At 48.1% G+C, this 27,717-nt stretch overlaps 1 protein-coding gene across 2 annotated transcripts in view; it reads right to left on the reverse strand.

Annotated features, from left to right (window-relative positions):
- The window catches only part of LOC144668500 (nuclear factor NF-kappa-B p100 subunit-like), a 63,691-nt gene extending 37,310 nt beyond the window's left edge, over nucleotides 1–26,381 (reverse strand). The window contains exons 1-7 of one of the 2 annotated variants that reach the window (XM_078530527.1): nucleotides 26,145–26,381; nucleotides 8,496–8,529; nucleotides 8,342–8,408; nucleotides 5,979–6,016; nucleotides 3,125–3,223; nucleotides 2,650–2,801; nucleotides 1,257–1,390 (exon numbers count right to left, since the gene is read on the reverse strand). In XM_078530527.1, coding sequence (XP_078386653.1) covers nucleotides 1,257–1,390; nucleotides 2,650–2,801; nucleotides 3,125–3,223; nucleotides 5,979–6,016; nucleotides 8,342–8,408; nucleotides 8,496–8,528 — 523 coding nt within the window. In that variant the 5' untranslated portion in view covers nucleotide 8,529; nucleotides 26,145–26,381. Of the gene's footprint in view, nucleotides 1–1,256; nucleotides 1,391–2,649; nucleotides 2,802–3,124; nucleotides 3,224–5,978; nucleotides 6,017–8,341; nucleotides 8,409–8,495; nucleotides 8,530–13,764; nucleotides 13,808–26,144 lie in introns of those variants that run through there. The other variant, XM_078530528.1, reaches the window with a different exon arrangement.
- Nucleotides 26,382–27,717: the final 1,336 nt, after the last annotated feature.

Below are 27,717 nucleotides of genomic sequence, written 5' to 3' on the forward strand. Positions count from 1 at the left end.
ATCACATGCCGTGTGAGCCTGCACCAACTCTGTATTTTGAACTGAGAGGCACTGATATTGTGACAGTCCCGATCACCAGGCAGCCACAATACATTGAAATCGAGACCTGTTCCCCCTTCACCTCCAAAGATAAACAAAGGATAGGGAGGCCACTGAATCACTCTTCACTCACCCAGCCTGGAAATAAACATTGACATCAGCCCCTCCCCAAACATTCCCATTTTAAAATAGCCAGGTTACCAGTGATGAAGGAGTCAGTCTATCAGTGGCTCAGTGTGTCCGATTGGCAGAACCTCTTGTTTTATTTCTGAATGGCCGTAAGGAAGTATATTGTCCAAATGCTTGTTTTTGTGATATCAGAACTGGAGGCAGGAGTTTAATAAAGGGACAAGAGCTTTCAGGAAGTGGATACTAAATACCCAAGGGGGAAGGGGGATGATATTCATCCCATCTGGCAGCTGCTCCCAGTTCCCAAGCATCCCAGCTACTGATCAATCTGCTGGCCTTGTCTTGCCTTTTGCCAGTTTGTACCCAACAGTCGACAGTCCATTTCAGTTCGTATTCCTGGCCCATATCTCTCCTAATCGGGACCAGAAGCTTCTGGCCAATTCTCCTGAGACCTGCCCTTCGTATAGAACTTCACCAAAGGCCAAATACATCACATGGCTTCTCAAACCCAGCCTTTCACGTTTCTGGAACTTTCTGTTAATGACCAGCACATTACATGAGCCAGGTCAATGTGCAAGACTAGATTGAATGGTGGATGAAGGAAAAGGGACTGATTGGAATATGGGAACTGGGTGAGTAAACGGGATTCGAACTATATCCCTGTACGGAGGACAATCTCCAGCATGAGCCGGTTTGGCAGAATGGCCTATTTCTGTGTTGTCACTTCTCAATGTAACGGATTTGGGGGCAGTTTCTGCCTCTGGCCCGTGGGTTTGTTGCTCCTGCCTCTCACGCCCCTTGATCGGATTGGCCATGGTCGCTGGGATTTAATCACTCTCCCAAATTGTTCTGACACATTCCTTCACACCTCAATAAACTCAGCTCTGTGGGAGCCAGTATTCAAATGCTGCCATCCTGCTCACATTTTCCCCCTGCCATTTCTTCCTGCTCTATTTGCTATAATTACTGCTTAGATCTTAGCTTCAAAAGCTTTGATAAGGATAAAAGGCAGCTATAGAAGCAGAGCTCCAAACACTTGCTGGGCTGAAAGCAGCAGTCCCTGCAATGGATATCCCCACTGAACTCACCTGACATTATGCCCTTGCTCAGAAAATTCTTTCTATCCAAAGGATTCCTCTGGTACATCTCATTAAATAACCTGTCGAACAGGACATCCGGAACATTCTTCTTTGTGACGTGTAGAATGCCCAGATTAGTAAACCTAGTGAACAAGGATACAGAGGGTTAGTCTCCTGTATACAACATCTACTGATTCCCCTTTACCCACCCTGCTTGTTACATCCTCAAAGAGCTCCAATAAGTTTATTGTATTCACAGATCGGTAGGAAAGCAAGCTGTGAAGAGGACACAAAAGGTTAATAGTGAGTGGGTAAAAATTTGGCAGATGGAGGATAATGTGGAAAAATGTAAAGTTGCCCACTTTGGTGGGAATGGAAAAACTGAATATTATTGAAATGGAGAGAGACTGCAGAATTCTGCGGTACAGAAGGATCTGGGAGTCCTTGTACATGAATCACAAAAAGTTAGTATGCAGGTACAGCAAGTGGTTAGGGAGGCAAATGGAATGTTGGTCTTTATTGCAAGAGGGATGGAATATAAAAGTACGGAAGTGTTGCAACAACTAGACAGGGCATCAGTGAGACTGCACCTAGAGCACTGGGTACAGATTTGATCTCCTTACTTAAGGAGGGATATACTTGTATTGGAAGCAGTTCAGAGAAGGTTCACCAGGCTGATTCCTGGGTTGAAAGGGTTGGAGATGAGGGGATTTTTTTCTCTTAAAGGGTGATTCATCTTTGGAATTCTCTTCACCAGTCAGCATTGGAGGCTGGTCATTGAACATATTCAAGGCTGAATTAGACACATTTTTGATCTACAGCAGAATCCAGGGTTACGGGGGACGGGCAGGAAAGTGGAGTTGAGGCCACGATCAGATCAGCCATGATTGTACTGAATGGTGGAGCGGCCGAAACGCCTTCTCCTGCTCCCATTTCTGATGTTATCCTGCTCTTACCCACTGTACTTATTGTGATAGAGAAATCAATCCTAGGGCAGGGCAGCTCTACTCACCCTGGTGTCCTGGCCAATGTTGGTGGCACAGGCTCGAGGGGCTGAATGGCCTACTCCTATTCCTAATACTGACCTTCAACCAACTAGAGAGAATAACTGGTCATCATCATATTGCAGTTTGTGGGAGCTTGCTGTGTGCAAATTGGTTGCCACATTTCCCACATTACCATAGTGATGACACTTCAAAAAGCCCTTCATTGCTTGTAAAACACTTTGGGGTGTCTTGAAGTCGTGAAAGGCTTTACAGATAAATGCAAGTCCTTTCTTTCTTGATTCTTTCACCCTTTGTGCTACTCTTTAGGAAGTTAAAGTTGTTAGGATGGATCTTAGCACATTCCACTTCTGAAATCCAGGTTGTGACTGAATGAGGTTCAGAGACGGCAAACGTACTGCGCTGTCATGTCCTTTGGTCCCACTTGTACGATACAGACACCATCATCTGTGCATTGTTTCCCGACCAGGCTGTGAGCGTGCAATTTGGGAGGATCTTTGGCTGTCACCAGCTGGACGACAATTTTTGCATTACCAGTGTAATTTAAAATCTGTGGAAAGATTAAACGTTTAATTCAGCTAAAACGCATCACTTTCTGACCTTTGCCCTCTCCCAAATGCTCCTCACACACTCACTGACCTTTGCCCTCTCCCAAACGCTCCTCACACACTCACTGACCTTTGCCCTCTCCCAAACGTTCCTCACACACTCACTGACCTTTGCCCTCTCCCAAACGTTCCTCACACACTCACTGACCTTTGCCCTCTCCCAAACGTTCCTCACACACTCACTGACCTTTGCCCTCTCCCAAACGTTCCTCACACACTCACTGACCTTTGCCCTCTCCCAAACGTTCCTCACACACTCACTGACCTTTACGGTTGGGTATGTCTTGCGGTTCTTTTCGCTGGATGCTCCTGGCAGGCCTCCGTGAGATGGCCCTTCACAGCCATAGCGGAATCGGAATCCCCTCTACAACAAACACACCTGATATTATCACACAGGCCAGGCTGGGCAGAGCATCACAGTTTGGGAATGGCACAAAACTGGGAAACGCAGTAAACAGCGAGGAGGATAGTAACAGACTTCAGAAGAGGGCATAGACAGGCTGGTGAAATGGGCAGACAGGCGGCAGGTGAAGTTTATTGCAGAGAATTGTGAAGCGATTCATTTTGGTAGGAAGAATAAGGAGAGGCAAAATAAAAAGAATGACACAAATTGTGGAAGACGCAGGGCAGATGATAAGCCTGTTTAAAAAGTATATACTCTTTATAAGTATAGGCACAGAGTACAAAAATAGGAAAGGTACATTAAACCATTACTAATCATTGGGTCAGCCCCAGTTAGAATATTACAGCCAAATCTGGCCATGTCGACATCAGGAAGGCCTTGGAGAGGATGCAGCAGGGTGACCAACTCTGGGTGAAAACAATAAGGGACATCTTGGTGTGGAGAGGGCTGACACTAATACCATCGCTGTGTGACCTGCCCTGATTCTTATACTGTCGGCTCAAACTCCACCCCTCCCCAACACCAACACCCACTGGACATCGCCCAACAGAAACCACCAACCTGCTGAGTTCCAGGCTTCCAGAGATATAAAGCCTGCAAAGACAGGAGAGATCCAGGACAAAACACATCCCGAGGAGGCCTGACACAAGGCAAAATTGTGGGTCAGACCTCACCCTGGGTGCAGAGGAGATTTACGAACACCTTAATGCGATCTGGCAGAGTTGACATGGTTTTGTGAAAGGGGAATCACGCCTGGCTAATTTATTAGAGTTCTTTGAGGAGGTAACAAGCAACTTGGATAAAGGGGAAGCTGTGGACGTGCTGTACTTAGATTTCCAGAAGGCATTTGACAAGGTGCCACTTCAATCCATATTAATGACTTGGATGACGGGATTGAATCAGTTGCTAAATTTGCTGATGATATAAGATTGTCAATAGAGGTAGAGTCTGCAAAGGGATGTAGACAGATTCAGTCAGTGGGCAAAGATTTGGCAGGTGGAGTATAAGGTGGAAAAATGTGAACTTGTTCACTTTGGCAGGAATAATAGAAAAGCAGCAAATTATTTAAACGGAGAGATTGCAGATTAGGAAGGCAAATGGAATGTCATCCTTTACTGCAAGGGGAATGGAATATAAAAGTAGGGATGTTTCGTTACAGTTGTACAGGACACTGATGAGACCATATCTGGAGTGCTGTGCACAGTTATGGTCCCCTTATTTGAAAAAGGATACAAGAGAAAGTTCACCCGACTGATTCCTGGGATGGGGGGCTTATTCTGAGGGCAGGTTTGGCCTGTATCCATGGGAGTTTAGAAAAATGAGAGGTGATCTTATTGAAACATATAAGATCCTGAGGGGACTTGACAGGGTGGATGCTGAGAGGATGTTTCCCCTTCTGGGAGAGACTAGAACTAGGGGGCACAGTTTAAAAATAAGGGGTCTCCCATTTGAGACAGAGATAAGGAGAATCTTTTTCTCTCAGAGTCTGTACAAGTTTCTTCTCCAGAGAGTGAGTGGAGGCAGAGTCATTGAATATATTTAAGGCTGAATTAGATAGGTTCTTGATTGGCAAGGGAGTCAAAGATCAGCCATGATCTTATTGAATGGTGGAGCAGGCTTGAGGGGCCAAATCAACTCTATCCTGCCCCTAATTCATATGTTCGTATGTATGTTCTACATACCAGGGACAAGGGCCTTCGGTTGTGTAGATAGATTTGAGAAGATGGGGCTGTTCCCCATAGAGTAAAGGAGGAGATTTAATCGAGGCGTTCAAAACCATAAAAGACTTTGATCGGGTCGATAGGGGGAAACTGTTGCATCCAGTAACCAGAGGACAGAACTTTAAATTAGCAGAAGAACCAGAGGGAATATGACGAGATTTTCAATAATCTAGAATCTACTGCCTGAAAGAGTAATGGAAACGGATTCAATCATAACTTCCAAAAGGCTAATTGTTAGTTCTATCAAAGAGCCAACACAGACACAATGGGCTGAAATGGCTCCTTCAGTGCTGGAACTCTCCAGAGTATCCCAGGTCCAATCCCCAGGCAGCTCCCCTGTACAATAGGGAATGAGCCTTGCTCCGAGGACTGTGTAGCTCAGAGGGAACAGGGACCGCTGTCAAATTAGTGATCATTACACAACCAAAACGGGTGAAACAGAGCGATAGCTTCAGTTCTTCACACTTATTGATTTTTAAATTAGGCTGCTGGTGAATGTTGCCAAGGCAACATCAGATGTCCCACGTTAGAGTTCATGGTTAATCTGGGGCCTGTTGTAATGTTTCATTGACCTGGCCGGTCGCTTTAAAGCTAAGGATCCAGTGGAACTGCTATAGCTGATAAACTGCTGAGGCTGTCAAGCTGAGGAACCGATCAACTCCATTTCCTCCCAGGTCTCATATAGCCCAGTGTCAATCCCACTTTACCCCAGCAACAGGCACAGCCTCAGGGTGCCCATCTTGTCCTTGGGCAGCTTGTCCAGTCCTCACAGCCACTGTCCTGGGGGCTCCCGGTCAGGACTCAGGGACGTCCCACTCACACCCACAAACTGAGAATGGTTTCTGACACTAAACCCTGCTCCAATTCAGTCAGGTTTTACCCCTTTTCCAATGTCTCACTGGAGCCTGTTGCAGAGTGTGGGGGTAGGGGTGGGGGTGAGAGTGAGCCAGGCCTGTGCCCAGTTGGTCAGCGAGGTGGGGGAGTGATGGATTTACCTGTTTCGGTTGTTCTGAGATGTGCAGAAATGGACCAACTGCTGGAACAGGAAGACAAGAATTAGTCAGTGTTTCACCGGGAGGGTCTTTCCTTGTCCCACTCTTCTCCCCCGACCCCTCACTCAATCTCCCTGGTTAAATTACAAACCCCAGCTCACCACCCCCCAGACAAACAGAGCCCCCCAGCTCCCCACCCCCCCAAACACACAGACCCCAGCTCCCCACCCCCAAAACACACAGCCCAGCTCCCCACCCCCCCAAACACACAGACCCCCCAGCTCCCCACAGCCCCAAACACACACAGAGCCCAGCTCCCCACCCCCCCAAACACACAGAGCCCCCCAGCTCCCCACCCCCCAAACACACAGAGCCCCCCAGCTCCCCACCCCCCCAAATACACAGACCCCCCCCCCAGCTCCCCACCCCCCCAAACACACAGACCCCCCAGCTCCCCACAGCCCCAAACACACACAGAGCCCCCCAGCTCCCCACCCCCCCAAATACACAGACCCCCCCCCCAGCTCCCCACCCCCCCAAACACACAGACCCCCCAGCTCCCCACAGCCCCAAACACACACAGAGCCCCCCAGCTCCCCACCCCCCCAAATACACAGACCCCCCCCCAGCTCCCCACCCCCCAAACACACAGAGCCCCCCAGCTCCCCACCCCCCAAACACACAGACCCCCCCCCCAGCTCCCCACCCCCCCAAACACACAGACCCCCCAGCTCCCCACAGCCCCAAACACACAGACCGCCCCAGCTCCCCACCCCCCCAAACACACAGACCCCCCCAGCTCCCCACCCCCCCAAACACACAGACCCCCCAGCTCCCCACAGCCCCAAACACACACAGAGCCCCCCAGCTCCCCACCCCCCAAACACACAGAGCCCCCCAGCTCCCCACCCCGCCAAATACACAGACCCCCCCAGCTCCCCACCCCCCCAAACACACAGACCCCAGCTCCCCACCCCCCCAAACACACAGACCCCACCAGCTCCCCACCCCCCCAAACACACAGACCCCCCCAGCTCCCCACCCCCCAAACACACAGAGCCCCCCAGCTCCCCACCCCGCCAAATACACAGACCGCCCCCCCAGCTCCCCACCCCCCCCAAACACACAGACGCCCCCAGCTCCCCACCCCCCCCAAACACACAGACCCCCCCAGCTCCCCACCCCCCCATACACAGATGACCCAGCTCCCCACCCCCCCAAACACACAGACCCCCCCAGCTCCCCACCCCCCCAAACACACAGAGCCCAGCTCCCCATCCCCCAAACACACAGACCCCCCCAGCTCCCCACCCCCCCAAACACACAGACCCCCCCAGCTCCCCACCCCCCAAAACACACAGACCCCCCCAGCTCCCCACCCCCCCAAACACACAGACCACCCTCCCCAGCTGCCTACCGCCCCAAACACACAGAGACCCCAGCTCCCCACCCCCCCAAACACACAGACCCCCCCAGCTCCCCACCCCCCCAAACACACAGAGACCCCAGCTCCCCACCCCCCCAAACACATAGACCCCCCCAGCTCCCCACCCCCCCAAACACACAGACCCCCCCAGCTCCCCACCCCCCCAAACACACAGACCCCCCCAGCTCCCCACCCCCCAAAACACACAGACCCCCCCAGCTCCCCACCCCCCCAAACACACAGACCCCCCCAGCTCCCCACCCCCCCAAACACACAGACCACCCCCCCCAGCTCCCCACCCCCCAAAACACACAGACCCCCCCAGCTCCCCACCCCCCCAAACACACAGACCCCCCCAGCTCCCCACCCCCCCAAACACACAGACCACCCCCCCCAGCTGCCCCCCGCCCCAAACACACAGAGACCCCAGATCCCCACCCCCCCAAACACACAGAACCCCCCCAGCTCCCCACCCCCCCAAACACACAGAACCCCCCCAGCTCCCCACCCCCCCAAACACACAGACCCCCCCAGCTCCCCACCCCCCCAAACACACAGACCACCCCCCCAGCTCCCCACCCTCCCAAACACACAGAGCCCAGCTCCCCACCCCCCCAAACACACAGACCCCCCCTGCTCCCCACCCGCCCAAACACACAGACCCCCCCAGCTCCCCATCCCCCCCAAACACACAGACCCCCCCAGCTCCCCATCCCCCCCAAACACACAGAACCCCCCCCAGCTCCCCGCCCCCCCCAAACAGGGCCCAGCTCCCCACAGCCCCAAAATACAGAGCCCACACAACCCCAGATCCAGACCCTGTGCTCGACACCCCCTTCCGCTTTCCCACGGTTGTGTCTGTACTGCAGCAATGGCCATTCTAGTTTGATTGAGGTGTATAATGCGGGCACACAACTCCCCATCTCCTCTCCTCACTCACCTGACTCGAGTGTAGTCTCAGTGTTGTTCAACATGTGGAGGTCCAGTTGTCCGAAATCACTGCCACCCTAAGAGTGAAAACAGTGAACACGGTCAGCATTGTGACAGGCGGCTGAGACAGAGTAAAACAATTTCAAACACTGGACCGTACTTACATCTTGCGTCCCCAGGCTGTATGTATCATCCATCCTGAAAAAGAACCAGAAAGCAGATCATATCAATGAGTGATATTCTGTAACAGCTCACAAAACCACCCCAGCCTTAGTTCATCTGCTGCTGAAACTTTCATCTATGCTTTCATTACCTCGAGACTTCACTTTTCCCATGGTTCCCTGGCAGGATATACCCTCCATAAACTACAGCTTATCCAGAACACTGCTGCCTGTGTCCTAACTCACACCAAATCCTTTTCACCCATCATCCTTTCCCTGCTGCCCTACACTTACCCCCAGCCCAGCCATACACACACTTTAAAATTCTAGTTCTTGCTTTCAAATCCCTCAAAGGCCTTGCCCCTTCCCATCGATGCAATCGCCTCCAGGCCTACAACCCTCTGAAGACATCTGCACTCCTCTAATTCTGGTCTGTGGAAATTCCTGATTCCATTAATCCACCATTGGTGTCCATGCCTTCAGCTGCCTGGGCCCCAAGCTCTAGAATTCCCTCCCTAAACCTCGCTACTTCCTTAAAACCTACCTCTTTCCTGTTCTAGTATTTCCTTAATGTGGTTAAGTGTCAATTTTTGTTTGACAATGCTTCTGTAAAGAAACTAAAGAAGTTTTACTGTGTAGTAAATGCAGTCACTCAGCTAAACCACACTGGGCTTTGTTCCAGATCAGTGATTGGAGCTGTTCATAGTTCAGAGATCATTGCCCAAGCTGCATTAGTCATGTTGATTGATTGTTGGTTGCATCCTGCAGGGCCTCTGTTTGGCTGGAACTCCCTGATAGACAGCTGTGTGGACACGAACTTTAACATCCTCACTGATAGTGACAGCTGAGTGGCAATTTGTCACATCGTAACTGCAAGTTTCAAACATGAGGCAAAGAGATATTGATAGATCGGGCGAATGGACAAAATTGTGGAAAATAGATTTCAATATAGGCAAGTCTGTGGGCAGGAACTCTGGACATAAAAAGGATAGAAGAGGATAAATGGTCTAAAGCTACAAACAGTGGAGGCCCAATGAGACATTGGTGTCTAGGTACACCAAAGTCATGGACAAGTGCAGGAAATATTTAACAGGATTTTGGAATGCTGACCTTTTTATCTGGAGGACTAGAAGTCGTGCATAGACCATGTCTGGAGTTACTGGGAGCAGTTTTGGGCACTACACCTCAGGAAGGAGATATTGGCATTGGAGAGAATGCAGTGTGGATTTACTAGAAAGATACCTAGACTTAAAGGTTTTGTGATTGTGATGGGAGATTCATAAACTAGGGTTGTATTCTCTGGCATTTACAAGTTTTTTACCAAGACATTTAAGGGAATTGATAGGGGAGATTGGGAGAAACGGTTCCTGGTGGTTGAGGAGTCCAGGGCTAGGGGGCAGATTCTAAAATTAGAGCCAGACCTTTTGGGAGGGCAATTCGGAAACACAAAGGGTGGGAGAAGTTTGGAACTCTCTTCTGCAAATGGCGCTAGATCAATTACTGATTTCAAATCTGAGATTGATAGATTTTGGTTTGCCTGTTTTGTATCTTCACACACACTTTTCCCCTTTGGGGAATAATGGGGAAGCATTGGAAAGATTAGCAGGCTGATTATCAACCTGCCTGCAGCGCATCATGAAGGTTCCTTCCATGGCCAATAAGTCCTGCAGTGGGACTTGAATCTGGAGCTTCTGGCTTGGAGGAAGGGGTACAATCTCCTGAGCTGCAAGATCCATAGATCTCTGTTAGCCAAAGATATTAAGGAATTCAGAGCAAAGGGTGAATGTAGGAAGATAGGTTGCAGATCGGCCATAATTTGACTGAATAGCAGGATAGGCTTCAGGGGCTAAATGATTTATTCCTGTTCTTCTGTCCCTGGTGCTTAACATTACTGCCTGGTAACTGGAGGTAGAATTCACAGCCAGTTCTCTGTGTAGCTTCAGTTTCAGAGAGGAAATGATTTTCTTCTTACAGCTGTATACATGGAAGAGTGTAGGGAACTCACCACATTAAATCTGTGCATAATTCATTAATTTTATGAAAACAAAGCCCTTGATTGAATCAAAGCCAGTGTCTGGAGTTAGTCTGACTGAATTATGCACATCCAAAACAGCAGAAGCACATGCCATGGACAAAGCCAGCACTTCCACAACAGGTCTTCCACTTGAAACATTAACTGTTTTTCTCTCCACAGATGCTGCCAGACCTGTTAAGTATTTACAGTATTTTCTATCTTCATTTCAGCTTTTCAGCATCTGCAGTAATTTGCTTGTCTTGGACCAGATCCAAGCTTTTCAGTCCTGCCAAATCCAGGCCAAATAAAAGGTGGTGGGCACTTAACCAACTCACTGGAGGAGAAGGCTCCAAGAATATCCCCCTCCTCAATGATAGGGAAGCCCATGTCACTACTAAAACCACAGCTGAAACATTCGCAACAATCTTCAGCCAGAAGTGCCGAGTGGATGATCCATCTCGGCCTCCTCCAGAGGTTCCCAGCATCACAGGTGCCAGTCTTCAGCCAATTCGATTCACTCCACATGGTATCAAGAAACAGCTGGATACTGCAAAGGCTATGGGCCCTGACAATATTCCGGCAATAGTACTGAAGACTTATGCTCCAGAACTTGCCGCGCCCCTAGCCAAGCTGTTCCAGTACAGCTACAACACTGGCATCTATCCGGCCATGTGGAAAATTGTCCATGTCCTGTACACAAAAAGCAGGACAAATCCAACCTGGCCAATTACCGCCCCATCAGTATACTCTCCATCATCAGTAAAGTGATGGAAGGGGTCATCAACAGTGCTATCAAGCGGCACTTGCTCAGCTCGCTGGTCTGCTCACTGCTCATTGATGCTCAGTTTGGGTTCCGCCAGGGCCACTCAGCTCCTGACCTCATTACAGCCTTGGTTCAAACATGGACAAAAGAGCTGAACTCCCGAGGTGAGGTGAGAGTGACTGCCCTTGACATCAAGGCAGCATTTGACCGAGTGTGGCATCAAGGAGCCCTAGCAAAACTGGAGTCAACGGGAATCAGGGGGAAAACTCTCCACTGGTTGGAGTCATACCCAGCACAAAGGAGGATCATTCTGGTTGATGGAGGTCAATCAGCTCAGCTCCAGGACATCACTGCAGGAGTTCCTCAGGGTAGTGTCTTCGGCCCAACCATCTTCAGCTGCTTCATCAATGACCTTCCTTCCATCAAAAGGTCAGAAGTGGGGATGTTCACTGATGATTGCACCATGTTCAGCCCCATTCACGACTCCTCAGATACTGAAGCAGCCCATGTCTAAAGGCAGCAAGACCTGGACAATATCCAGGCTTGGGCTGATATGTAGAAAGTAACATTTGCACTACATAAGTGCCAAGAAATGACCATCTCCAACAAGAGAGAATCTAACCATCGCCCCTTGATGTTCAATGGCATTACCATCGCTGAATCCCCCACTATCAACGTTATCATTGACCAGAAACTGGACTAGCCATATACTGTACAACCAGAACAGGTCAGATAAAAGCAAAACACTGCAGATGCTGGAAATCTGAAATAAGAACAGAAAATGCTGGAAAAACTCAGCAGGTCTGACAGCATCTGTGGGGAGAGAAACGGAATTAATGCTTCGAGTCTGAATGACTCTTCTTCAGAGCTAAAGAGAAGTAGAAATATGATGGAATTTATACTGTGTAAGGGGGTGGAACAGGTGGAGCTGGATAGAAGGTCAGCGATAGGTGGGGGCTAAGGAGAGATTGACAGAGACGTCATGGGCAAAAGACAAAGGAAGTATTAATGGTAGCGATAAGGACTAAAGAAGGTGCTAATAGTGTCATAAAGGTAAGAAAACAGAATGTGTGAATAGCAGAACAAGAGTCAGCACTTTGTGAAAGAACAACATAGAACAAGTGACAGACGGCCCTTTAGGGGGTGGGGTGGGGGGAGGGGGTGGTGGTTGGGGAAAAGGGTTAGAAAAAGGATAAAAAAGGAGATAGAACAATGAATAAAAATAAGTGGATAAAAAATAAAAAGAAATTTTAAAAAGGGGGATTAAAAAAGGGGTGAAGATAGAGGAGAGAGTTCACGGTGTTGGAGCTTGTGTTCCTTAACACCTGAAAGGAAGAGAAAAAGTTTAATTTCATCAGCATAAATTTCATCACATTTCTTTCTCTTTATCTCTGAAGAGTCACACGGACTCGAAACCTTAACTCGGTTTCTCTCTCCACAGATCCTGTCAGACCTACTGAGCTTTTCCAGCATTTTCTGTTTTTATATAAGAGCAGGTTAGAGGCTGGGAATTCTGCAGTGGGTAACTCACCGCTGCCTGTCCACCAAGTCAGGAGTGTGATGGAATACCCTCCACTTGCCTGGATGAGCGCAGCTCCAACAACACTCCAGAAGCTTGACACCGTCCAGAATAAAGCAGCCGCTTGATTGGCACCCCGTCCACCATCTTAAACACTCACTGCAACACCACCAGCTCACAGTAGCAGCAGTGTGTGCCATCTATAAGAGGCACTGTGGCAATTCAATAAGGCTCCTTCGACAGCACCTTCCAAACGCACAACCTCTTCCAGCAAAAAGGACAGGGACAACATGAGCAATTTTCCACATTGCTGGCTAGTGTTGTAGCTGTACTGGAACAACTTGGAGCCCAAGTCTTCAGTACTGTCAATATTGTCAGGGCTTATAGCCTTTGTGGTATCCAGTGTTTTCAGCCGTTTCTTGGTATCACGTGGAGTGAATCAAATTGGCTGAAAACTGACTTCCATGATGCTGGGGGCCTTGGGAGGAGGCTGAGATCACCCACCACCTGCAACTTCCCCTCCAAGCCACTCACCCTCCTGACTTGGAAATATATTGGCCGTTCCTTCACTGTCGCGGGGTCAAAATCCTGGAACTCCCTCCCTAACAGCACGGTGGGTGCACCTACACCACAGTGACTGCAGCTGTTCGAGAAGGCAGCTCACCACCACCTTCTCAAGGGCAACTAAGAATGGGCAATAAAAATGCTGGCCCGGCCCACATTCCATGAATAACTTTTTTTTAAAAAGGTGACACAAATTGAAGGAATCGTGTAACCTGGGGCTGGATTAATTCAGTAGTGATATTCTGAAGCAGCACCTAGTGAAGTTTAAAGGAGGAAGTCCCCCAGACTACCAGCATTGCAACAGGATGTGTATTCTGATCAACCAGGAGTTTCCTATCCTTTGCAACACCCGTTCAACCTGTAGCTTTTACAACAAGTATACAGGAAATGGTTTTAACAGAGACACATTCACCTTTAAAAAGGATCCATCTGACAGCAACTCTTAACTTTATCCTATATCCAACTCACGATATACATTCCTGTCAAGAGGAGCTCAGCTCAATGACAACATCCAAATACTCACCCACTCTCCCCACCCCACCCACCCCCCTCTGACAGTGAAACTGGCCACTCCCACCCCCACCCCCAAACCCTTCTCTGGCAGTGATACTGGCTGCCCCCACCCCCCTCTGGCAGTGATACTGGCCCCCACCCCAGCTCCCGGTCCAAACCCAGCGGAGACACTTCAGTGAGTAGTGACACAGAGCCCCACTGCTACCCTGAGTGGGTCTGGCTGTGTCAGTACTTGTATAACTGGAAGGCAGCCATTTGTCAAAAGTCATGAAATTGTTTAATACACCTACGCACATGAAAGCATTACTGATATGGGGAGTTTTTTTTAAAAATTCTGTTATTAAGAACCTCCTGCTTATTCCAGGAAAAGTGCTGTCAGCAATTGTCCCATCTGACAACAGCATTAAATCATTTTTCTAATATTTGCCTACACCCCCTCAACTACGTGTGTGAAAGTGTCAGCATGAAGAAAACTGCCTCCCTAAGATAAAATTGATTGATAAAGGGTGAAATGTTTTATTCGGAGTAAGAACACTTTACAGTCCTCACAATCAGCCCCATGCTTGGGCTCGCCGTCTTGGGCTGTTCTTGATCACTGCGTCCCAGGCAAGAGGGGTGAGGAGGTGAGCAGTTCCCTCACAATTACCTGGCAGTATCACAGTTAGTTGTGGATGAATTTTCATTATCAAGAGACCGATCATTAGCCACCTCATAATGCACTTGAACTTTCATCATATCAGTTTCTCTTTAAAAGCTCCCATTTGATCTGGTTTCATTGTTCCAACCAATATGCACACAGGCACAGGCATTATGAATTCGGATAGTCTTGAATAAATGCACACCATAGAAATACCTCATTCAGCATTAACTCTTAGTCTCTCAAAAAACAAAATGCAGAGAAGTCGCACTGGTATAGAGGGTTGCTGTTCTGACAGGAGGGAGCTTTCCTCTGTATCTAACCCCGTGCTGTACCTGTCCTGGGAGTGTTTGATGGGGACAGTGTAGAGGGAGTTTTACTCTCTATCTAACCCCATGCTGTACCTGTCCTGGGGGTGTTTGATGGGGACAGTGTAGAGGGAGTTTTACTCTCTATCTAACCCCATGCTGTACCTGTCCTGGGAGTGTTTGATGGGGACAGTGTAGAGGGAGTTTTACTCTCTATCTAACCCCGTGCTGTACCTGTCCTGGGAGTGTTTGATGGGGACAGTATACAGGGAGTTATACTCTCTATCTAACCCCATGCTGTACCTGTCCTGGGAGTGTTTGATAGGGACAGTGTAGAGGGAGTTTTACTCTGTATCTGACCCCATGCTGTACTTGTCCTGGGAGTGTTTGATGGGGACAGTGTAGAGAAAGTTTTACACTGTATCTAACCCCGTGCTGTACCTGTCCTGGGAGTGTTTGATGGGGACAGTGTAGAGGGAGTTTTACTTTCTATCTAACCCCGTGCTGTACCTGCCCTGGGAGTGTTTGATGGGGACAGTGTAGAGGGAGTTTTAGTCTATATCTAACCCTGTGCTGTACCTGCTCTGGGACTGTTTGATGGGGACAGTGTAGAGGGAGTTTTACTCTGTATCTAACCCCACGCTGTACCTATCCTGGGAGTGTTTGATGGGGACAGTGTAGAGAAAGTTTTACTCTGTATCTAACCCCGTGCTGTACCTGTCCTGGGAGTGTTTGATGGGGGCAGTGTAGAGGGAGTTTTACTTTCTATCTAACCCCATGCTGTACCTGTCCTGGGAGTGTTTGATGGGGACAGTGTAGAGGGAGCTTTACTCTGTATCTAACCCCGTGCTGTACCTGCTCTGGGAGTGTTTGATGGGGACAGTGTAGAGGGAGTTTAGTCTATATCTAACCCCGTGCTGTACCTGCTCTGGGAGTGTTTGATGGGGACAGTGTAGAGGGAGTTTTACTCTCTATCTAACCCCATTCTGTACCTGTCCTGGGGATGTTTGATGGGGACAGTGTAGAGGGAGTTTTAGTCTATATCTAACCCTCTGCCTTACCTGTCCTGGGAGTGTTTGATGGGGACAGTGCAGAGGGAGCTTTACTCTGTATCTAACCCTGTGCTGTACCTGCCCTGGGAGTGTTTCATGGGGACAGTGTAGAGGGAGCTTTACTCTGTATCTAACCCCGTGCTGTACCTGTCCTGGGAGTGTTTGATGGGGACAGTGCAGAGGGAGCTTTACTCTGTATCTAACCCCGTGCTGTACCTGTCCTGGGAGTGTTTGATGGGGACAGTGTAGAGGGAGCTTTACTCTGTATCTAACCCCGTGCTGTACCTGTCCTGGGAGTGTTTGATGGGGACAGTGCAGAGGGAGCTTTACTCTGTATCTAACCCTGTGCTGTACCTGTCCTGGGAGTGTTTGATGGGGACGGTGTAGAGGGAGCTTTACTCTGTATCTAACCCTGTGCTGTACCTGCCCTGGGAGTGTTTCATGGGGACAGCGTAGAGAGAGTTATACTTTGTATCTAACCTCGTGTTGTATCTGATGGAGAGATACACTCTGTATCTAACCTTGTGCTGTACCTGTCCTGGGAGTACCTTTTTTAAAATAAAGGCAGCATTAGCCAAGAAAGAATACTTTTGATTCCCAGCATTTCCACCCCAACTTTGATAATCAATAAATTCACAAAAGGAAAATGAATAACTTTATCTGATTCTGAAATGCAAGCAATGGTAAATTGATACTTTTTGACCAGTGTAATGTTATTTCAAACCAATTACAATTCGAGTTACTGCATTACAAGATTCTTCCCCTCCCATGGGCAGGATCTTCATCTGCTGCTCAGTCTGCTGTAAGTAATTTGATGGAATCAAAGTGAAAGGGTCCATGTTACAAATCACACTAGGAGCTGTGCTCATGGAACCAATCCTGTACAATCAAGGTTCAAATTTATTAAATTTGAGTATTGCTGAAAAAAGAGACATGCTGTCTACTAAGCTTTTTATTTTGCACTCATCAGGACTGCTCACACAATTAACAACAATAAAGAAAAGAACAATTTATACTGCATGACAAAAGAGGAAAAGAGTGCTGATTGGTTGGCAAGTGGACTCTGATTGGTAGAGGCATTGCCATGGAGAATGCAGCAGGGAACAGTTAACAGCCAAGCTTTAATTCAAATTCAAACTCCACTGAAGTCCAGTTGCCAACCAATCGGCACTCTCTTCTCATGCAGTATAAATTGTTGTTCCCTTTACTGTTGGTAATTTTGTGAATTGTTGTGATGAGTGCAAGATGAAGAGTTTAGACAGCATGTCTCTTTTTTCTGTTCCAGATTTCCTTTGTGCAACAAAATGCTTTCCATCATCACCCTGAACTACCTGGCTCAAATTTTAAGGTTATACCCCCTTGCTCTGGACTCTCCCACTGAGGAAATGATTGTCCTATTTCTAGCAACTCCTTTATTCATCTTAAACAGCTCCATTAGATCACTCATTAATATTCTATACTCAAGGGAATGCTAACCTAAGATAAAAGCAAAATACTGCAGATGCTGGAAATCTGAAACAAAAACAGAAAATGCTGCAAAAACTCAGCAAGTCCAGCAGCACCTGTGGAGAGAGAAACAGAGTTAACATTTGGAGTCCGTGTGACCCTTCTTCAGAGCTGAAGAGAATGCCACCCTAGTCTATGTAACCAGTCCTCACACTTTAACCCTTTCAGCCCTCTGCAAGTGAAAACTGAGGCACAAAATGAATTTCCAGAGTCTCATTATGCCATAAAGACAGTGCAAAATCTCTAATAGCACCATCTCATAACACTCCTCTTAAGGCAATGGTGCTTTAATGTAACCTGTCTGAGTGTTCATGTTACACTAGTGATACAAAAACAAGAGCACACACCATCAAATGTCAGCAACAATACCAACTGCGTCAAAACAGTGCCATCTGCATCAATCCCAGCCAATATCATCAATCGCAGCCAATATCATCAATCGCAGCCAATATCATCAATCGCAGCCAATATCATCAATCGCAGCCAATATCATCAATCGCAGCCAATATCATCAATCGCAGCCAATATCATCAATCGCAGCCAATATCATCAATCCCAGCCAATATCATCAATCCCAGCCAATATCATCAATCCCAGCCAATATCATCAATCCCAACCATAACCCAAAACAACAGAATCCAATCAAAAATAACTTGCACTTCTAGGGTGTCTTTCACACCCTCAGGACATGTCAAAGTGCTTCACACCCAATGATATACTTTTGAAGTGTAGTCGCTGTTGTAATGTAAGGAAATGCACAGCCAATTTGTGCACAGCAAGCTCCCACAACCAGCAATATGATAATGACATGATAATCCTTTATGGCAATGTTGATTCTGGGCTAAATATTGGCCAGGGCACCAGGGAGAAGCACCTTGCTTTATCTTTGCAAATAGCGTCACAGATTCGTTTCAGTGCCACAGAGAGCAAACAGAGGCTCAATGAAATGTCGCATTGAAAAGACAGCACCTTCAGAATGCAGCATTGGGACTTGAACTCACAATTTTCTGACTCAGGTTAGGAGAGCATCACAGACAACATCATATCCAGAGGACTCAGTAATGGAACCAACAACAATCTGAAATATGGGCAATACAATGCTACCGAAAGCAGGCCTGCTGGTGAGGAGGGAGTGTGTATATTGGAAGGGGGGAGGCGGGGGAGAGGGTGTGCGTATATTGGATGGGGGTCATGTCTGTGAGGAGAGCGTGTATGTGTTGGAGGCTGGGGTTCTGTTGAGGAGGGAATGAGTGGGGATGTGTTGAAGAGGGTGAGTGCATGTGGGATTGTGTTGAGGAAGGTGCGTGGGTCTTTTGGAGGGTGGGATTGTGTTGAGGGGGGTGTGTGATTATTGGAGGGTGGGATTGTGTTGAAGAGGGTGTGTGTTTATTGGAGGGTGGGATTGTGTTGAAGAAGGCGTGTGTTTATTGGAGGGTGGGATTGTGTTGAAGAGGGTGTGCGTTTATTGGAGGGTGGGATTGTGTTGAGGGGGGTGTGTGTTTATTGGAGGGTGGGATTGTGTTGAAGAAGGCGTGGGATTGTGTTGAGGGGGGTGTGTGATTATTGGAGGGTGGGATTGTGTTGAAGAGGGTGTGTGTTTATTGGAGGGTGGGATTGTGTTGAAGAAGGCGTGTGTTTATTGGAGGGTGGGATTGTGTTGAAGAGGGTGTGCGTTTATTGGAGGGTGGGATTGTGTTGAGGGGGGTGTGTGTTTATTGGAGGGTGGGATTGTGTTGAAGAAGGCGTGGGATTGTGTTGAGGGGGGTGTGTGATTATTGGAGGGTGCGATTGTGTTGAGGGGGGTGTGTGTTTATTGGAGGGTGGGATTGTGTTGAGGAGGGTGTGTGTTTATTGGAGGGTGGGATTGTGTTGAGGGGGGTGTGTATTTATTGGAGGATGGGATTGTGTTGAGGAGGGTGTGTGTTTATTGGAGGGTGGGATTGTGTTGAGGAGGGTGTGTGTTTATTGGAGGGTGGGATTGTGTTGACGAGGGTGTGTTTATTGGAGGGTGGGATTGTGTTGAAGAGGGTGTGTGCTTATTGGAGGGTGGGATTGTGTTGAAGAGGGTGTGTGTTTATTGGAGGGTGGGATTGTGTTGACGAGGGTGTGTGTTTATTGGAGGGTGGGATTGTGTTGACGAGGGTGTGTGTTTATTGGAGGGTGGGATTGTGTTGAAGAGGGTGTGTGTTTATTGGAGGGTGGGATTGTGTTGACGAGGGTGTGCGTTTATTGGAGGGTGGGATTGTGTTGAAGAGGGTGTGTGTTTATTGGAGGGTGGGATTGTGTTGAAGAGGGTGTGCGTTTATTGGAGGGTGGGATTGTGTTGACGAGGGTGTGTGTTTATTGGAGGGTGTGTGTTGTGTTCTTTACTCAAGTCCAATTATCAGAGCTGTTCTACCTTTGATGCAAAGTTCCTTCCGAGAGGAATGAGCCTGGAATTTCCCTCACGTAAAGTTGAAGGAAAATATTTTTAACTTCCTTCTTCTCAGTCAAACCCTTCCCATTAAAATTGTATAGAATGACATTGCACTTAATCAGAATGTTTAGAAAGCTGAAATCTTTTTCAGAATCTTTTAGATAAAATCTGTTCAAATTATGAAAACAAAGTTGGAAGCTTGTGAGGGTTACATAAATCAAGGGCATGGCTAATTCCGTGCTCTAATTAAGGCCAGGGATGTTATGTTTTAAATCAAACACTTTTCCCCCCATTTCAGATATCCAACAACAGCATCAAACACTCCCAGGACAGGTACAGCATGGGGTTAGATACAGAGTAAAGCTCCCTCTACACTGTCCCCATCAAACACTCCCAGGACAGGTACAGCACGGGGTTAGATACAGAGTAAAGCTCCCTCTACACTGTCCCCATCAAACACTCCCAGGACAGGTACAGCATGGGGTTAGATACAGAGTAAAGCTCCCTCTACACTGTCCCCATCAAACACTCCCAGGACAGGTATAGCACAGGGTTAGATACAGAGTAAAGCTCCCTCTACACTGTCCCCATCAAACACTCCCAGGACAGGTACAGCACGGGGTTAGATACAGAGTAAAACTCCCTCTACACTGTCCCCATCAAACACTCCCAGGACAGGTACAGCATGGGGTTAGATACAGAGTAAAGCTCCCTCTACACTGTCCCCATCAAACACTCCCAGGACAGATACAGCACAGGGTGAGATACAGAGTAAAGCTCCCTCTACGCTGTCCCCATCAAACACCCCCAGGACAGATACAGCACAGGGTGAGATACAGAGTAATGCTCCCTCTACGCTGTCCCATCAAACACTCCCAGGACAGGTACAGCACGGGGTTAGATACAGAGTAAAGCTCACTTTACACCGTCCCCATCAAACACTCCCAGGACAGGTACAGCATGGGGTTAGATACAGAGTAAAACTCACTTTACACCGTCCCCATCAAACACTCCCAGGACAGGTACAGCATGGGGTTAGATACAGAGTAAAGCTCCCTCTACACTGTCCCCATCAAACACTCCCAGGACAGGTACAGCACGGGGTTAGATACAGAGTAAAGCTCCCTCTACACTGTCCCCATCAAACACTCCCAGGACAGGTACAGCACGGGGTTAGATACAGAGTAAAGCTCACTTTACACCGTCCCCATCAAACACTCCCAGGACAGGTACAGCATGGGGTTAGATACAGAGTAAAGCTCCCTCTACACCGTCCCCATCAAACACGCCCAGGACAGGTACAGCATGAGGTTAGATACAAAGTAAAGCTCCCTCTACGCTGTCCCCATCAAACACTCCCAGGACAGGTACAGCACGGGGTTAGATACAGAGTAAAGCTCCCTCTACACTGTCCCCATCAAACACTCCCAGGACAGGTACAGCATGGGGTTAGATACAGAGTAAAGCTCCCTCTACACTGTCCCCATCAAACACTCCCGGGACAGATACAGCACAGGGTGAGATACAGAGTAAAGCTCCCTCTACGCTGTCCCATCAAACACTCCCAGGACAGGTACAGCACGGGGTTAGATACAGAGTAAAGCTCACTTTACACCGTCCCCATCAAACACTCCCAGGACAGGTACAGCATGGGGTTAGATACAGAGTAAAGCTCACTTTACACCGTCCCCATCAAACACTCCCAGGACAGGTACAGCATGGGGTTAGATACAGAGTAAAGCTCCCTCTACGCTGTCCCCATCAAACACTCCCAGGACAGGTACAGCACGGGGTTAGATACAGAGTAAAGCTCCCTCTACACTGTCCCCATCAAACATTCCCAGGACAGGTACAGCACGGGGTTAGATACAGAGTAAAGCCCCCTCTACACTGTCCCCATCAAACACTCCCAGGACGGGTACAGCACGGGGTTAGATACAGAGTAAAGCCCTCTCTACATTGTCCCCATCAAACACTCCCAGGACAGGTACAGCACAGGAATTAGATACAGAGTAAAGCTCCCTCTACACCGTCCCCATCAAACACTCCCAGGACAGGTACAGCATGAGGTTAGATACAGAGTAAAGCTCCCTCTACACTGTCCCCATGAAACACTCTGAGGACAGGTACAGCACGGGGTTAGATACAGAGTAAAGCTCCCTCTACACTGTCCCCATCAAACACTCCCAGGACAGGTACAGCACGGGGTTAGATACACAGTAAAGCTCCCTCTACACTGTCCCCATCAAACTCTCTGAGGACAGGTACAGCACAGGGTTAGACATAAAGTTCTTTCTGCTTTGAATGTATATCTACTTCAGATCCAATCTCAAAAAGGCCCCTGTTACACACTACTGCCAATGGAGTTTTTCTTTCCATCAATGTGAAATGTGCTGGAACGCAGAACCTGGAGGTGAAAGATCAATGTCTACTTCATTGGCTCAGTGTCCAATTACTGTCATGTTACTCTAATTGTAGCTGACCCTGTACTGCCTACAACTGACCCCTGTTCTCAATGATTGATGCCATATGCTGCCCAATTACTTTGAGCTCCAACTAGCCATTTTCAGGAAATCCATGTTCCATGAGGGATGATACTTGGCGGATGGAAATTTTAACATCGATCTTTTTTTCATGCTATTGAAGGAATTATTCCAAAGTCAGTGAATTGCTGAGAGCACATCTTGAACAAATAACTGGTGTGAAGATGTATCGACTACTGTAACTATTCCTGGTCAGGCAATCCATGTCCCAACCACTATCTGCATAAACATCTACCTACTCGGTTTCTTTGTTCTGTTATGATCTTAAATTTATTCCCTCCAGTTGCTGACTTATCGACTAAATAGAGGGCTTTTCCAAATTCACCTCATTTCAAACCTCTTTGTCAGATCTCCTCTTACCCTGCTCTGCTCCAATGAAAAGAGCCCCAGTTTCTTCAACCAGAAAGATGACTTGCATTTATATGACACATTTTATGGTCTTAGGAATTTCCAAAATACTTTACAGCCAATTGAGTATTTGTGAAGTATAGACTCTTGTTGAGTTTTACCATTTGGTCTATATTCTCAAAGGTCAATGTATCCTTCCTAACTCAGAAGCCAAAACACCCTGAATGGCTACAGGGGTATTATTTTGATTTAATTTTCCATTATGTTCCAATCCCATTTGCCTTTTCAATCACTATTTGCACTAGCGAGCTTTCAATAACTTGTCTATCTGAATCCCTTTGTTCATCATCCTCACAAAACATTCCATCTCCTTGCTTATTATCTCAAATTCCGACAGCTATCCCACTGTTCTCCCCTGAACACTCATTCATTACCTGGGCACCTCTCATCATTATTATCTGTCAATCTAAGAATGTCACCTTTATCTATTCTCCATCTCCCAACCACTTCCCTATCCAAGCTATGAGATTACCTTCCTTTCCATGTGATTTCTGTGTGGAACCTTGTCAAATGCCTTCTAAAAATCCTTGTACATGACATGCATTCATTCTCCACTTTTATTTGCCACCTCAGTGACTATCATGGGAGCTTTATTCTCATTCACAAACCTGATGCTCCTAATTTTTTTATTCATTCAGGGAATGTGGGTGTCGCTGGCTGGGCCAGCATTTATTGCCCATCCCTAATTATCCTTGAGAAGGTGATGGTGAGCTGCCTTCTTGAACCGCTGCAGTCCATGTGGTGTAGGTACACCCACAGTGCTGTTAGGGAGGGAGTTCCAGGATTTCCACCCGGCGACAGTGAAGGAACGGTGATATATTTCCAAGCCAGAGTGGTGAGTGGCCTGGAGGGGAACTTGCAGGTGGTGGTGTTCCTATGTATCTGCTGCCCATGTCCTTCTAGGTGGTAGTGGACTTGGGTTTGGAAGGTGCTGTCTAAGGAGCCTTGGTGAATTCCTGCAGTGCATCTTGTAGATGGTACACACTGCTGCTACTGTGCATCGGTGGTGGAGGGAGTGAATGTTTGTGAATGGGGTGCCAAGCAAGTGGGCTGCTTTGTCCTGGATGGTGTCAAGTTTCTTGAGTGTTGTGGGAGCTACACTCATCCAGGCAAGTGGGGAGTATTCCATCACACTCCTGACTTGTGGACAGGCTTTGGGGAATCAGGGGGGAGTTACTCGCCAGGATTCCCAGCCTCTGACCTGCTCTTGTAGCCACAGTATTTCTATGGCTAGTCCAGTTCAGTTTCTGGTCAATGGTAACTCCCAGGATGTTGATAGTGGGGTATTCAGTAATGGTAATGCCATTGAATGTCATATGTGTCATTCAGAGATGGTTAGGTTCTCTCTTGTTGGAGATGGTCATTGCCTGGCACTTGTGTGGCACAAATGTTACTTGCCACTTGTCAGCCTAAGCCTGGATATTGTCCACGTTCTGCTGCATTTGGACATGGACCTGCTTAATCAACAATTTATATAGTAAGAACATTATCAGACAAAATTTCATCCCCCGCCAGATCGGGAGGGAATAGGACAGGGGAGCAAAAATTATTTTGATGTTGGTTTTTCAGAGCAATTGAAAAGGAGAAAAGCGAGGCAGAGCGGTTTAGGGAGGGAATTCCAGAGCTTTGTCCCTAGACAGCTGAGGGTATGGTGCCAATGGTGGGGCAATTAAAATCAGGAGGTGCAAGAGGACAGAGAGAAATTTGGAGAGCTGTATAGCTGGAAGAGGTTACAGAGAATAGAGAGACTTGGAAACAAGGATGAGAATTTAAAAAAACAAGGCATTGCTGGGCTAGGAGCCAGTGTCGGTCAGCAAGCACAGGCTGACATGCAACTGGACATGGACAGCAGAGTTTTGGATGGGCCCAAATTTATGTAAGGTGACGGATTACAATGAATGCATCCCCACTTGACTTACTTATTCCAAGTTGTTTGGAGCGGGTAAATGGGTTTCTTAGCAGAATTGGACAAACAGCTGAACTCCAGAACCTCAAACTACATACTATCCAGCTAACTTCACCAATGTAAGAACAGAAATCTCAGGACCCAGATGTTTAACCCAAATAAACTTGATGGAATTATCCTCGTTCCACAGCTGTTGTCACACAAAACTTAAGAATTATGACATTCAGATGCAATGATCGAAAGACGCGTTAGAAATACTGAGTTTCTTTATAAAATAACATTGATTGAAAACTAGAGATCAGATGTTTATCAGGAAATGCCATCAGCTCTAGAAGGGGAAAAATATTTTGCATTTATACAGCCCCTTTCACAACCGCAGCATGTCCCAAGGTGTTTACAGCCAATGAAATAATTTTCAAGTGCACTCATTGTTGTAATGTGGGAAACAAGGCAGGTCCATTGGCATCTGGCACAGAACGGACAAGATGGGCCAAAGGGCCTGTTTCTGTGCTGTGTAACTCTATAACTCTATGAGAACACCCCAGTGTGATCTTCCATAATGATAAACAGTTGCTGCTGTAATTTCCCTGCACCAGGGCCACAGCATCTAACCCTTTCCCCATTAGTGATCTAGGCAAGCTTGGTGTTAGCAGGCTGTTTGACAATGGAGGCCATCACAACCAAGTATGTTTGTGCTCTTGTCAAATGTTCACCCACTTCCAGGGAGGGAGTGAAAGATAATGATCAGGAATGGGATTGGATGATTTGACCCTCCCTAACCAGGCACAGAGAGGTCAGCTGTAGCTGCCTTAGCAGTGCCCAGGCTGAGAACAGCCAATCCTGGGAATCAAAGCTGTGACCTCCCTGGTCTATATGACTCAGTTTCATAGCGCTTACATGATGAAGCATTGGGGGAAACCCATCATGCAACTAGCTGACACATTGATGACCAGAACATGCAGTAATGTAAAATACATTCAGCAGCTTAGGGTGACATACTCTTTAACTTAAGGGTGAGGGGTTGTACTGACACTGACGTTTGTAAAGCTGTCTCACATCTGGTGAGAGGTTTGTCCCTCTCTGAAGACGCTGATGCCCCCACTCAACCTCCCGGCCATGGGCAGAATATTCCTCTGGGGGCATCACAACCGAACCCCCACCCTGTCCCTATCAACACTCCCAAATTACCAACATCCACCAGGGGGTCGACACCAGACTGACTCTTTCTCGGCGTGGTCCACCTGAGATTAGGAGTCGGGACCGTAACTCCAAAGCCAGTCCCAGAGCGGATGGTCCTGAGCACCACTATCCGCGGGGAGGACGATCTGAAACTCGGCTGGGGACCCAGAGGAGGCTCCAGTCGGTTCAGTTTACATTAAGAGAGCAGAATAAACACAAACAGCACCCCCCCCCCCGCCCCCCCACACACACACACAGCGCAGACAGTGAGATCTTCCCCCTCCCCACAAACAGGCCAACAGTCACCCCAGGCTCACTCTGTACCTTGACCGTGATTGGGCTCCGATTAGGGCCGGAGTCAGTGCTCACTCATCCGGGGAGGAGAGGCTCCTGGCGGCGCTGCCTGCTGCTCCTCACTCGGATCCTCCAGCTCTCGCCTCTTGCGGAATGGATCTGATTCCCCCTCCGGCTGATTGCTCTGTCCCTGTAACCAGTCACTGTGTAACCAGACTGTCCCCTCTCCCTGTCTCTGTGTCTGTGTCTCTGTCCCTGTCTCTCTCTATCTCCCTCTCTCTGTCTGTGTCTCTGTCCCTGTCTCTCTCTCTCTGTCTCTGTCTCTCTCTCTCTCTCTGTCTCTCTGTCTCTATCTCTCTCTGTCCCTGTCTCTCTCTCCCTGTCTCTCTCTGTCTCTCCCTGTCTCTCTGTCCCTGTCTCTCTCTCCCTGTCTCTCTCTGTCTCTCCCTGTCTCTCTGTCTCTCTCTCCCTGTGTCCCCCTGTCTCTGTCTCTATCTCTCTCTCTCCCTGTCTCTCTCTCTCTGTCTCTCTCTCCCTGTGTCCCCCTGTCTCTGTCTCTATCTCTCTCTCTCCCTGTCTCTCTCTCTCTGTCTCTCTCTCCCTGTGTCCCCCTGTCTCTGTCTCTCTCTGTCTCCCTGTCTCTGTCTCTATCTCTCTCTGTCCCTGTCTCTCTCTCCCTGTGGAAAGTCCCTCTGTCTATTTGCAGAGGCTGTTGATACTTCGGGGATTTCCCCCCGTGACGTCGCCTCCTCGTCATCGTGAATTCCCATTGGCTGGCCGGCTGATGCCACTCTGTGATTGGTGCTTGTTACTGACGTGTACAATTTCCCCTCCAATCCCTGCTGCCGCTGCCTTAAAGGGGCAGGCACCCCACACCAAAAACTTTACTCCGATGTGAGACTTCAGCTGAAAATTCTATGTTTCATTGGCCATTTTATGGATATTATTGAATTACTCTCAAGGCGAGAACAACCTGAACACAATCACAAACTATCTGAGCATTGACTAACTGCTGGTTGTGGGATTTTCCCATGAGTAGATTGGACTCAGGTTTACTCACAATAACAGCCACCATATTTTAAAAAAGGACTTTATTTGCGTGCAGCGTTTTGGGACTTCCCGAGGATGTGAAGGGCGCTACCGAAATGCAATGTCTTGCTTTCACATGAGCCCTGGAAGTTCATCAGTTGCAGAGTGGAGAACTGACTGAACAGGAAACAGAGCAGTGGGAGGCAGAGACAGAAAGTGGGGGAGAGAGAGTTTATTGTCAGGAGTAATAATCCTTCAACTTCATCTGGAATGTCACCATCCCTTCACCACCAACTTGAGAAGGGATGGTGCATGGTCCAAAAAAGCGGCAGGTAAACGGGAAATGTGAAGGTCCATTTGAGAGCCAGGTGGGAGGTTGAAAGAGTGAGGGTGATCACTCCACATGTTGGGACGGGACACTAAACCAAATGTCAAATTCAATTCCTAGCCTGGAATGACCGGTCTCAAATATTTCCCTATATTTACCTGCCCAGCCATCGAGTTCAGCACCTCTGAGGCTGGAACTCTGTTCCCAAGGGAAAGTTTCTGCTGCCGTGGTGGCTGGTGAAGCGTA

Source organism: Cetorhinus maximus, chromosome 27 (assembly GCF_964194155.1).
Source record: "Cetorhinus maximus chromosome 27, sCetMax3.hap1.1, whole genome shotgun sequence".
Lineage (NCBI taxonomy): Eukaryota > Metazoa > Chordata > Chondrichthyes > Lamniformes > Cetorhinidae > Cetorhinus > Cetorhinus maximus.